Source organism: Panthera tigris, chromosome F2, assembly GCF_018350195.1.
Source record: "Panthera tigris isolate Pti1 chromosome F2, P.tigris_Pti1_mat1.1, whole genome shotgun sequence".
In the NCBI taxonomy this organism is placed as follows: domain Eukaryota; kingdom Metazoa; phylum Chordata; class Mammalia; order Carnivora; family Felidae; genus Panthera; species Panthera tigris.
In genome coordinates, this window is record NC_056676.1 from 71,709,865 (window position 1) to 71,722,357 (window position 12,493).

Here is a 12,493-nt window from a genome sequence, read left to right on the forward strand (position 1 = left end):
ATTTTTTTTTAAAAAGTGGTTTAGAAAAATTAAAAAAAAAAAAAAAGACAGTTGGCACGAGAGGTAGGCTGAACCACGTTATTAAGGCGTCTATTAATTTTTCTGAAAAACTGCCAAGTGATTATTAGACTCCCATCACCACTTTCCTGGGCCCCTCGGAGATTAGGGTCCTAGGCTGGGAAGTCCCAGACTGGACTTGCTCCAAGCTCCATGACGCTCTGATGTCTAGCGTTTCGCAGCACCCAGCAAACAGGCAGGGCTACGGATGACCAAGAAGCCAGGGGCAGGTGGCCAAACTCCTACAGCAACCCCAACCAAGGGCAGCAGGTCTTTGGCCGGAGCTGTGGGCTGCTTGCAGGCAAAGACAAGGTAGTCAACAGATGCAGACCAAGTATTCCAGGGGAAGCTGGAAGCCACCGGGTCCTTTCCGCTTCTGCTGAGTCAGGGGGGTGCTACGGGTAGCCCCATCTCTAACTACAAATGGCAGAGATTTCCAGAGAGATCCAACAAGAGATCTTTGAAGAACAGAGAAAAGGAACGGTCTTTCCCTTTTTTCTTCTCTACCCCAAACCCTTTATCTCTGGCACTAGCTATCAAGTGGGAATAAAAATCGGTAGATGTCTTTTTTATGGGCTCTGAAAGACAAAAAACAAAACAAACCAACCAGCAAACAAGAGGCACAAAAGACAGCGAAGTACAGAAGAAACAAAGGCAGTGATCCTGCATTCAGAGCCCAAGTCTATCGATTACTACAAGCGTCACTTTGGTCAAGTAACTTACCTCACTGAGCCTTACTTTACTCATATGTAAAAGAATAAGGATGCTACCACAAAGGGGTTTTAGTAGACAGTACACATGGGAAATGTGTTTAAACTCTAAAGATGTACATGAAAGGCAAACAGCATTAGTTTGGAACATGTGGCTAACAGTTTGAGCCTTATTTTAGAAAAAGCACGAGTTCTGGTACATAAAGCAAGTTTTGGGCTCTCTTGGCTTCTGCCACAAAATAAATGTATTCCTTGCTCACTGACCTTTGCTGCTATGTCCAGAGAAAACTCACCCTCAGTACCCCTGAACAGGATCAAAAGGTGGACCACAGAGCCCGGAATTTTGTGTAAGATAGCAACATCAAGAGAAGATTAACTCAGTTTTTGTGGTTTTATCCTCGAGCGGTCAGAGACAAAAAAAGCATATAATATATGTATTATACATATTATATATGTATGTACATATATGTATGTATAATATTTATATAAATCATACAAATATATATTATATACATACACATATATATTTTTTTTAATTTTTTTTTTTTAATGTTTTTATTTATTTTTGAGACAGAGAGAGACACAGCATGAACGGGGGAGGGGCAGAGAGAGAGGGAAACACAGAATCGGAAGCAGGCTCCAGGCTCTGGACCATCAGCCCAGAGCCCGACGCGGGGCTCGAACTCACGGACCGTGAGATCGTGACCTGAGCTGAAGTCGGACGCTTAACCGACTGAGCCACCCAGGCGCCCCACATATATATTTTTTTAACCTCAATCAATGCACAGGACCAACCCTGATTTTATCTAAGCCCTGCCTGAGATTTACCTTTCTTTAAGACCACAACCAACTTGGGGCACGTGGGTGGCTCAGTTGGTTAAGCATCCGACTTCGGCTCAAGTCATGATCTCACAGCTTGTGAGTTCAAGCCCCTCATCGGGCTCTGTGCCGACAGCTCAGAGCCTGGAGCCTGCCTCAGATTCTGTGTCTCCCTCTCTCTCTGCTCCTCCCCTGGCTCATGCTCTGTCTCTGTCTCAAAAATAAACAAACATTAAAAAAAAATTAAAAAAAAAAAGACCACAACCAACTTTAGCAGCTGCTGTATAAACTAACACTTGATGCTAAGTTTATCGGCTTTCAAAATTTAAGAGAAGTAAAGCAACTTCATTCTAGCACTTGGAGCTGATGAGTAAGGTCAGACTTCAAGCCCTGGCCACAGAGGCCCTATGTGTGAGACCCCACGGATAACACTGGAGGACCTAAAAGCATTTATCAAAGACTAATGACCTCTCGTCATCCACAAAGCAGATGATGCCCAAATGAACATGGATAAAAAACCAAAACTTTCTTGGAGAGCAAAGAAACACACACAGATGACATCTGACCAGCACGCGAGGGGGTGCTACAGAAGCAGGATTCGTGCCCAAATCCACTACTTACTGTGTGTGTGCCCTTGGGCAAAAGAGTCACTGTTGGAAGATGGGGTCAATGATAACAGCAGGGCACATGTAAGCATTAAGTAATAGTATGCATGGGGTTCCCACATAGTAGGAACGCTAATAACTGGTAACTATAGTCACTATGGAAGAAGCTTGGATAATGGATCTACATTCCACACCTTCACTCATTTCTTCATTCAAACATTTCTGTGGCTTCAGAAAGAACTAAACACATCTCGTGTGTTAAAACAAGCTAACTTCTAGTGCAAGACCCACATTTGTCAGGCCCCATAAGAAAACTTTTAGACTATGCACTTCATGAGGGCAGGGATGATCACCTTAGTATCCCTAGGGCCTAACACACTGCTGGGCACCGGACAATCTGTGTACTGAATGGATGGTAATTTGAGTGATTCAGCTTGCATTGCTGGGGTGAACATCCTATATCATTTCCCCCACCTGTGAACTGCCCCCTCCTACTCGATTAAGAATGACAACCTTATTTACCTCTTTCGCAAAGACCATAAGTTTCTCCATAACACAATCCAGACAACTCCAATATCTCAGCTAGACTGAGCAAAATGATTTGTGCTCCCCAGAAATGCTTTGAGTGAATGTTATTCCCAGACTACGCCCAAATAAGTTACCACATCTGAATCTGAAAAACCATACCCAAGTCTCTAAAAGCACAGGGGAAAAAAAAAAAAAAGTAATGTATTTAAGTATTACTATTAAGAACTCCCTGGAATGTGAACATGAAAAAAAACTAAGCCACTTAGGAACTTAGGCACCTCAGTTTCAGAAGATCAAAATCAGAAGGTACAATGAAAGTGAAGCCTCGTACATTCTCTACAAAGCCAATGAACTATATCTTTGCAGATATTTAGAACATCTGTCTTATGTCATAATTGTTTAAGGACTTCCTAACTCTATTTACTTACTAGCCATCTGACCTTGGGGACAAATCAGTTCATCTCTCTAGGCCTTAATTTTCTTCTCTGTAAAATGGGACACAAGTGTCCCTCTTCCATAAGACTCAAATGAGGCTCAAAAGTTCAATAAATGGGCAGAACATGTCCCCTCCATCATCACAAAAGATAAAGTGCTGCCCCAATATTAAATAACCAAGAGGACCTTCATTTATCATGTCGAATCTCCCTTTCACCAAGCACTAAGTATTGACCAGTCTAAGCCTTTAAATGGAGAGCGTCTCGTACCGTCTCCCCCCACAGTGGTCCTGGAATGCCGGCTTCCCTTCCTTTCTCAGCAAAACTGTCTTCTCCTAGTAATTTACTCATAATTTCCAAATGGTCACGAGTAAAATGGCACACGTCACTGTGCTCTGCTGAATAAGCAAAACACTGTCTTTTTGCCTGGAAAACACTCAGACATCAGGATGAAACCCGGGCAGCTAATCCATGCCTGCCTCCCAAGGGCAGACACGCATTGTGTTCCGTTAACTCCCACGGTCAAGTGGGACCCTTTGCCCCCCAAATGGTGAGGGAGCAAACTCTTCGCCTCTTTTCACTACACATTTCTGACCCGTTTCCTAGAGGGCTCATCACAGAGAGATTTAAATAAAAGCACCAATATCTGCAAAGCCCAGCACAGGCTTTGCCAACAGGACATACCAAAAGGGGGAATGTGGGTTAATTTAGGGTTCCAAGCTTAGGGAGCTATAGTTTTTTAGTTGAGACTTCTGTAGGTTGATTAGGAACCTAAAGAGCAAAAAAAAAAAAAAAAAAAAAAAAAAAGTTTGTAAATAAACAGGAAGGCATTTAATAACTAGAACTAGAACATTTTTTACAAAGAATTCCAAACTGCCCAAATGAATTCTATTCCTAAGTTTCCACATCACCAAAAAAGTACCCAAAAGTCCTATTCCTAAGAATAACCACAAAGGCACACAAACAGCACTCTTAAAGTTTCCAACTATCTCACTTTGAAGCATACGTCAACAAGATTTTGTGGTTTGCCCCCAAAACTTTCTCTTACATTTTCAGAGTAATAGCCTTATGCCCCATATTTTTTAAGAATTGAATTCTGATCCTTTAAAGACATTTGCAATAATGTGCCCCTTCCTTATATGCAAACTTAGGGAAAAAAATAAAAATTCAACTGTGCTGCTTATCAGTAAGAAACTAATACCAGGTGTATTTCACATTTATGCAAACGGCAGTTCCTCATGAGTCCCACTTCATGACATGTGATTCAAGAGTTAAAAGACGCAGATGGGGGCAATGACTTCTTGACCAGCACCATAGTGAAGTTCGGCAAAAGAATTACAAAAGGATTGTGGCATTCTGACTGAAACATTTACTGTCATATCTTTGAGAACGTGGGTATTACCAGCGTACTCTCACGTGACACTTTTGAACTTCTAGCCTGATTCGGATTCCTTCTGAAATTCATGGTGACCGCATTTGTATTATGATTAGATCTACTTTTCTACCTGACCTTGCAGAACAGTATTCATTTAAAAAAAAAAAAAGTGTTTGTTGTATTCACTTTTAAACATAGTTACCTTACCTCACACTAACATCAAGAGCAGCTGCATATAATTCACATTAACCCTATCCTCTCCTATTGCTGCAACATACACGGGTACAGCATTGTCAGCAGCATTGACAGCTGTCCCCCAAACAGCATTGTCAACTACTTCCCTTATCACACCCCACACAAACAGAATACAGTAACGCTATCTGAATGTGCAGAAATGGAAACTTAAAATAACGCACTGCTCTATTAGAAGACACTGAAAAATTTATCTAGAAGGAAAATAACCACTCAGTCTGATCGATGTCCCATCCTTCAGAAGGCATAAAGGATGCAAAATGCCCCTGTATCAGCATGTTCCAATTTATCACAATTAAATGAAGGACAGACCCATCATGGGGTTGAATGCCCTGCAACTCCGTTTATTCCGAGACACTAAACATCAGGCTACTGCAACAGACTGCTGACAAGTCACAACGCCAAAAAAAAAAAAAAAAAGTAAAATCCATTTACCTCTGTCTAGCTTTCAAACAAACTTAGGTAGGTGGTATTATTTCTCCCAATAAATTTCAAAATTCAGTTCAATGACCCAACATTCACTTCGCAGAGAACTCTAGAAGCATCCTTGACTGGCATCAAACGTTCAGACTAACTCACTGCACCAGGCAGGCACGAGAGGACCCAGCACGGAAAGAAATCTCTTTCCTTCTAAAATTTAGGACCTTGTGCTTCAGAGCGCCAGTTCTGTACTTAACCTGGCCTTTTCAAAGTATCAAACCTTTTCAAAGTAGCAAAGCCTATACAAGAGCAGTTTGCCCACATTAGCCCAAGCTTCTAAATATGACAGAAGGGCTGGCTGTGGTAAGCTTATATCAGAGAGTTCCCCAAACCTCAAATAAACCAACCACAAGATAATCCACCCAGGAAAACGATCTGCCTTCCTAGGTTCCCCCAATGCTGTCTTTTCCTGTTGAAATAGGCTTGGCTGGTTGGAGGGGAGTGGTGCTTTATGGCACTTGCAGATGGTGCAGAGTTCCAGGACAAATGTCCTATTTTTATTGAGGTTCAGAGGCTTCTGCGGCTCTTGGGCTTGCGGGTTCCTCCCTACCTACCCACTGTGCCCTATCACTCATTCACTTCAATTTTAAAGGAAATGGCTCTGTCCTTGGCCCTGCCCAGGACACCCACAATGCCTCCCTGGAGGGTCTAGATAAGCTGAGCTGTTCTTCTGCAGTCTCGGGGCCCCCCTTTCTCCCGTTCTGGCCAGCTCTTCCCGGCAGCCTCAGGTCTCCCTTCACAGCTTATGAGTGCCCTGCGGGCCAAGTCCTGCTGGCGCAGCAGCCTTGGCAAAACCAAACCCTCGGGTGAAGGGAGCCCGGTGGGGACCTGTCTGCACAGATCTCTCTTTCCACCCAGGGTTTAGGAGATTGAATGGGTTGGAATCCTGGGGTGGAGGCAATCTCAGCCTGAGTTTCCCCTCATTCCTTTGGGGTTTTTCCACCGGCCCTTGCCTGTGCAGCTAAGCCTGCCTGGCTGAGCCGTGCCCTGGACAGGGGCATCCACTGACCATCTCCCAGTCCCTTGCTGGTGACCTTGGCCACGTTGCTTGGCCTCCCTCTGCCCTCTTGCCTGACACCACCCACTTCGCGGGTTAAGACAGGGTCAGAAGGATGCGGAAAGCGCCTAGCAGACTGTATGGCACCCATGAAGGATCCAAGACAGGGAGAGGACTTCCCTCTTCTTTTTTCTAGAGGTGTCAGGAGCTCGCTCAGTCCTCTCCCCACCTTCAGCCCCCTCCCATCTTCAGCCCCGAAGGGTGGGCGCCCCGAAAAATGGGGCAGGGGGCTGCACATCTTTAACTCCCCTCTTCGCCTGGAGTGGGGGTGGGGGGGTTCCGGAGGGGGTGTGGCTGCCCCGGCCCCCAACATCCCCTTCCTCCCTGCTCAGAAATCAAACCGATCCGACTGCGAGCGGGGGCAGCCGAGGCTTCCCGGCCGGCGGGCCGGGGTCCCCGGTGGGGCGCGCCGGCCTCGACCTACCTCCTCCAGCAGCGTGACGGTGTTCCTGCAGTTGTGCAGCCGCGTGGTGAAGCTGGACGTGGTGGGCGAGTTGTAGTCCTCGGTGGTCTCGGCGATGAACTCGGAGACGGAGATCTGGTCCGGCATCCTGCCGGGGGGGCGAGAAACAAGCGGGGGCGGGGAGTGAGTCACGGCGCAGGCTCCCGGGGCCGCGGGCCGCCCGGCGGCTCATGAACGCCCCGCGCAGCCCGCCACCCGGCGCCCGGCCTGGCGCGGCTCCCGTCCCCGGCGGCGGCGGCGGCGGCGGCGGGAGAAAGAGCGGGCGGAGCGGGCGGCGGCGACGGCGCTCGGCGCGGGGCCCTTCAAACTCCGAGCCGCGCGCGAGGCTGAGGGCTCTCTGGGACCCGCCTCCCTGTGCTCATGCCGGCGGCGGGGGAGGGGGCGCGGCGCTACGAGGGGGCTCGGGCCGGCCGGCGCTGCCTCCTGAGACGCTCTGACAGGCGGCGGCGAGGACACCGACTGACTGAGCGCACACTCCCGCGGGCGGGCGGGCTGGCGGGCGGCGGGCAGGCGGCGCTCCCGCTACAGTCACGGGGACAAACAAGGAAGTGCTCTGCGCACGCGCCACCGCCCCCCCCGCCCCGCCCCCGGCCGCCCGCGCCCCGCCTCCACCCGCGCGCCGTCTCCGCCTCCGTCCCCGCCCCCGCCGGCGCGCCGCCTCCCGGGCCGCGTTCCGATGCGGGCGCCAGGGTGGGGGGCCGCGGGGCTTGCGGGGCTCCGGAAGCCCGCTCCCCGGCGCCGCCCCCGGAGCGGTTACTTCAGCAAGCTCGTTACGCCAGCGTTCTGCGAGAAGAGGGACCAAAAAAAGTTGCGCGCGTTCTTTTTTAGTCCCGAGTGGGTGCAGGAAGCGAGGCCGCGAGAGCCGCCTCCTGCTGCGAGGGCCGCAGGCCGAGCGAAAAGGGTGCGGGCGCAGGGTCGGCCCCCGGGGCCCGGAGCGAGGAGCCGCCCGGCGCCCCGGCTTGCAACCGCGCTCTCGCTGGGCTCCCGCCCAAGGTCTCCGTGCAGGGTGCTCCCCGCCGTTGGAAGGCGAGTTCTGTGCGGTTTGCTTGGGTTGCTAAAATGCTAAGACAAATGAAAGGATTTTTGCTTTTGTACAATTTTCTAATCTTCCATTTGCACTATAATTTTTTTTTTTTAACCCGCAGGACACATGAGGGTCAGAAGTGCAAAAGGCATTTCCGGAGGTGCAAATGGCGTACAACGCTCAGCAGATGCCAAATTTCAGCGGAGAAAGCACCAACAGATTGCTCATTCCCTGGTCCCAGCAGATGGCTATTTTAACTAGCTCAATCTACTTAGGCCAAAGAATCCATTTAATTTCTCACCACTGATTGCGGATAAAAATGGTTTAAAAAAAAAAAGAAAAGAAGAAAGCCAGGCCCTTGGGAAGCTTCCCACGGATCGGTTCCTGTACTTGGACTCAACAGGAACAGCCTTAGAAAGTCATCTCCAAATGCGCCCCCTTAGGGCGGTAAGGTTGGCCCTGTGGCCTCCCCTAAGACTGGGTTTCTGCCATCTTGTATGGTTAAGTGGTCCCTGGTCCTTACCCACAACTACAATGGCGTGCCCAAGGCAGAGACCTTATCTAGCATTGGTCCTGGCACAGAGAAGTAGCCTAGTGTCATATGCCAGGGCATCACCCCACTGTCAGCAAATAGTTACTAATGGCCTACTACATGTCCTGGAGATTCGGTAATGACAGTGTCCCTGCTCTCATGAGCTTACCTTCTGGTAGGGAAACAGACAACCAACAAATATGTGATAGGAGTGGAGTGCATATAAAATAAAGTGATGGAGGCGCCAGGGTATAAGGAATGATGAGAGAAGGCCTCTGTGACACGGTGACATCTTGGGCAGAAAAGGAAAGAGAAGAGAGGCTGAGTTCCAGAGATACCCTGTTGGCTATGGGATCTAGGCCTTTAGTTGCCTCACATGAAGATGAACCAATTTTTACTCTATGAGGCTGTTAAATAATAATAGATGAGAGGGTGCCTGGGTGGGAATCCGTTAAGCATCCGAAGCTTAGTTTTGGCTCAGGTCATGATCTCACAGTTTCGTGAGTCTGAGCCCCGTGTCAGGCTCTGTGCTGACAATGCGGAGCCTGCCTGGGACTGTCGCTCTCCCTGTCTCTCTGCCCCTTCCCCACTTGCACTGTCTCTGTCTCTCTCGAAATAAATAAATAAACTTTACAAACCTCTGCTACCCCACAGACCAGTTGAGTAGAAAACCCAACACTAAGATTTCCATTCACTCCAAGAAGGTCTTCCTCGAGGCTGGAAGTCAGTTTTGACTTTGACTTTGCATTTATTCCATTCTCCTCTGTATTGCAAGTGACCTAATGCCTGTTGCTTCCTCTGGGCTGGGTTGCTCCTTCCATTCTAAATGTGTGACGTATACGAACACTTGATAAACACGAGTTGTTATTAAAAGACCGAGAGTCAGTCAATAATTGCCTCAGTTCCCAGAGCCCTGGGTTCCTGAGCTTTCTCTCCTAATAACTGATACTGTCACCTTGGGCCTCAGTGCCATCACCTGTAAAATAAAGGGGTGAGGGTGCCACAATGATCACACAGATCCCTCCCAGCTGGAGCTGAGTCTGTGTATACCCTTGGCCTGACAATGGAACGAATAAAGTTTATTACAAGAAGGTAAGCTAACTGCGATGGTAAACAGCCAGGGATTTCTTTCGTGACTGAATTCACAGGAGAGCTCAAAATGCTACCATCAGTTGTCTTGGTTTTACTTGCACATTAGTTTATACGGCTCCTCCTCCCCAACTACTCTGGCCAGGAAAGGAATAGTGAACAATGAGATATTGTGCCCCGGTAAGTATATACCTCCTCAGACTGGTCTGCAATTAGAATTTCAAAGGTTCACACCTCTACCCACCATTTCTGGGGTTCATGGGCCATAATCCTCTTTAAATTTGAAACCGTGTCCCAGTGCAGGCCATCTGCACCTCTCATTTTCTCGAATACCTTGAAAACCATTCCTGGAGATCTGAAAGCAAAAAGGATGTAAGCAAAACTTAAAACGCTGGATTTCTTTGTGTGGAGCTGCTCGGAAATACACATCATCCTGTTTCAGAGCCAGGAAACACACACACACGCATATGTGTACTTACGCATGCCCGGCTTTGTGTAAAGCACTTGTCTTTGTCGTTATCATCATCCCCATCAGGGCGTGTTCACACTCCTCAAGCAGTTTCTTACTCTGAGCCCTGCTGACTGGGGTAAGACAGTGGTCCTTGCAGCATTGCTTTCTGTCTCCTTGCAAAGACGCAATAAGAAGAGCTGTGGCCTATCTTCATGGACAGCGATGGCATTATCGCCCCCAGTGTCATCAGGGAACCGGCGGACTTCTATTTCCAAGTACAGGCTTTACTCCGGCCTGCCAACTAACAACCAAGGGGGTGTATGTGCAAGATGGCCAACAACATACCAGGGAAGGGAGAGTAGGGGTGGGGAGTTTGCGGTGCTCCCTGAGCATCAGAAACTAAGAGGAGCTGTTAGTGCTCTGATCGAGAGTGCCAGTCAACATCCCAACCCGACGGGATGGAATTTACAGCATTCATCAAAGGCTTCCAATGCCTTCATGGGACAGGAGCAACAGTGTAGGAAGAGAATATGCTCTGTGTTACGTGGACCAAGGCTGGAATCTCTATTCTGTTGGTTATCAGGCTGGAATCTCTATTCTGTTGGTTATCAGCCTCGTCTTCTCAAATGCAAAATTAGCACAATAATAAAACTACACTACAGGTTGTTAGGTGAAATAAAATGAGAGAATGTGGATAAAGTGGTTGACACATAGTGAATAATCAACCAATGTTAGTTCCCTTTGAACTCCCTTTTTATGTGAAGTATGACTAAAAATACATCTCTTTTCATTCCGGGACTCAGATCTCTAAATTAGTCAGTCACCTGGAGGAGGAAAAAGGAGGTGGGGGGAAGGCCACATAGCAATTCCAAAGTATGAGATCTCAGATTTGAGAATCATCTTCAGAGACCTAGCTTATTCTTGTAAGTGTCCTTTGTGAAGTCAAATCCATTAGTGATGGTTTTGGACTTTGGAAGTAAACAGACAGGATCTAGAGTCCAATAGAATGAATACTAATCAGGATCAGAAATGAGTTAGGGCCATAAAATAAAAGCTTCATTTTCATGGAACATAGTTCCTGTAAAGAAGGACATTCTAAGCAAGGCAACTTCTAGAGGATAGAAGAGCGCATTTATTTTGCAGGAGCATGAGTTCTAGCTAAGAAAGACGTGGACTCATATCTCTGCCACATAGCAGCTACAAGACCTCGTTAAAGTAATTCACTTTTCTGGGTCTCAGTTTTCACATCTGAAAGATGGGAAGCAGGGATAATACCCATGTTTTAGTGCTCTGAGGATTCAGTGAGCTAAGCCACATAAAGTGCTCATGAACAGACAGTGCTTATCTTAGATAATATAGTAGGCAATATTTTTCAGATCATACGGGAATATTGAAAACCTTATCTGGAGATATAAATTCTGACATTCCTTCCCCCAAAATAAAATAAAAAAAAAAAAAATGGAGACTCGCTATGTACCAGACACTTTGCTAAGTGAATGGAATTAGAAGTTTGGACCCACGTGTCCTACCTTTAAACTTCATGACAACTTTATAAAGTAAGTATAATTATCCCAGATTTACTGGAGAGAAAGTTATGGCTACCGAGGTATAGAATAGCACTTTCTGAACTCCCATCCTGGGCCAGGCACTGTACCACTGGTTATGTATGCAGCATCTGAATTCATTCATATAACAGCCCTGATGTGGGAGTATTATAATGGAAACTGACACAAACGAAATCTCACTGCAAGTTAATATTCCTGAGCCTGGCATACTAAATGCAATGCTTTTGCCACAGCCTGCAAAGTCAGTCTCTTGACTGTAGCTCGCATAGTGCTACTGTTATTTTTCCCAGTCCAGGCAACCGAGAACGGATTCTTATTTCCTTATTTTACCTGATAACTTATGAATTCGTTTTCTATCATCTTAATGAAGTGCCAGAAGAGAGGAAAGCACTGTGGAATGAGGGGAGGGGGGCACAGGGAGGGAGGGATGCATTTCATTTCATGTGTTTTACTGCTAGGCTCATGTTGCCGTATTCTCCCTAAGCTAAATAAAGACTGCTTTTGTCATGTGTCTTGTATGAGTGCTTCCCAAGTGCATTCATGCAATTTCATGCAATGAAAAAAATAAAAAGCCTATTCTAGTCCCAAATGTACTTAATTTAAATACTCCAAGTAAACCACTCGAGCGTTCTCAGAAAGTCAAGAGGAGAAAGAACATGGTTTACGTGGAGACAAAATCTACTCTCTCTACCTCCCTGTTTCCTGACTGTTCCTTCTGATGGAGAGAAGAAAATCAGGCAGAGCGCTGGAACCTGAAGACTGATGGTACAAGTATCAACTAAATGAACCCGGGAATATATTTCTGTCTGTCCTGTGAAACGATAATAGTATCCACTAACAATGGCTGTGCTTATTATATGCCCTGCACTATTCTGAGTCATTGCAGGTGTGACCTCGCCAAACAGCAGCGACCATATAAAAGCAGGTACTTGTATTCTCCCCCATTTTATACAAGGGGGAAACCTGAGGTCACCTTGGCAAGTGGTGGAGCAAGACTGACCAGTCTGACTTCACAGTCCATGTAATTGGCCACCTTGCGTCACAAGCTCATC

General features: G+C 47.2%; 1 protein-coding gene across 2 annotated transcripts in view; it reads right to left on the reverse strand.

Annotated features, from left to right (window-relative positions):
- Nucleotides 1-12,493, reverse strand: part of ASAP1 (ArfGAP with SH3 domain, ankyrin repeat and PH domain 1) — a 310,634-nt gene that overhangs the window by 264,128 nt on the left and 34,013 nt on the right. For both annotated transcript variants that reach the window (XM_042973136.1, XM_042973135.1), the window contains exon 2: nucleotides 6,742-6,868. In XM_042973136.1, coding sequence (XP_042829070.1) covers nucleotides 6,742-6,868 — 127 coding nt within the window. The remainder of the gene's footprint in view (nucleotides 1-6,741; nucleotides 6,869-12,493) is intronic.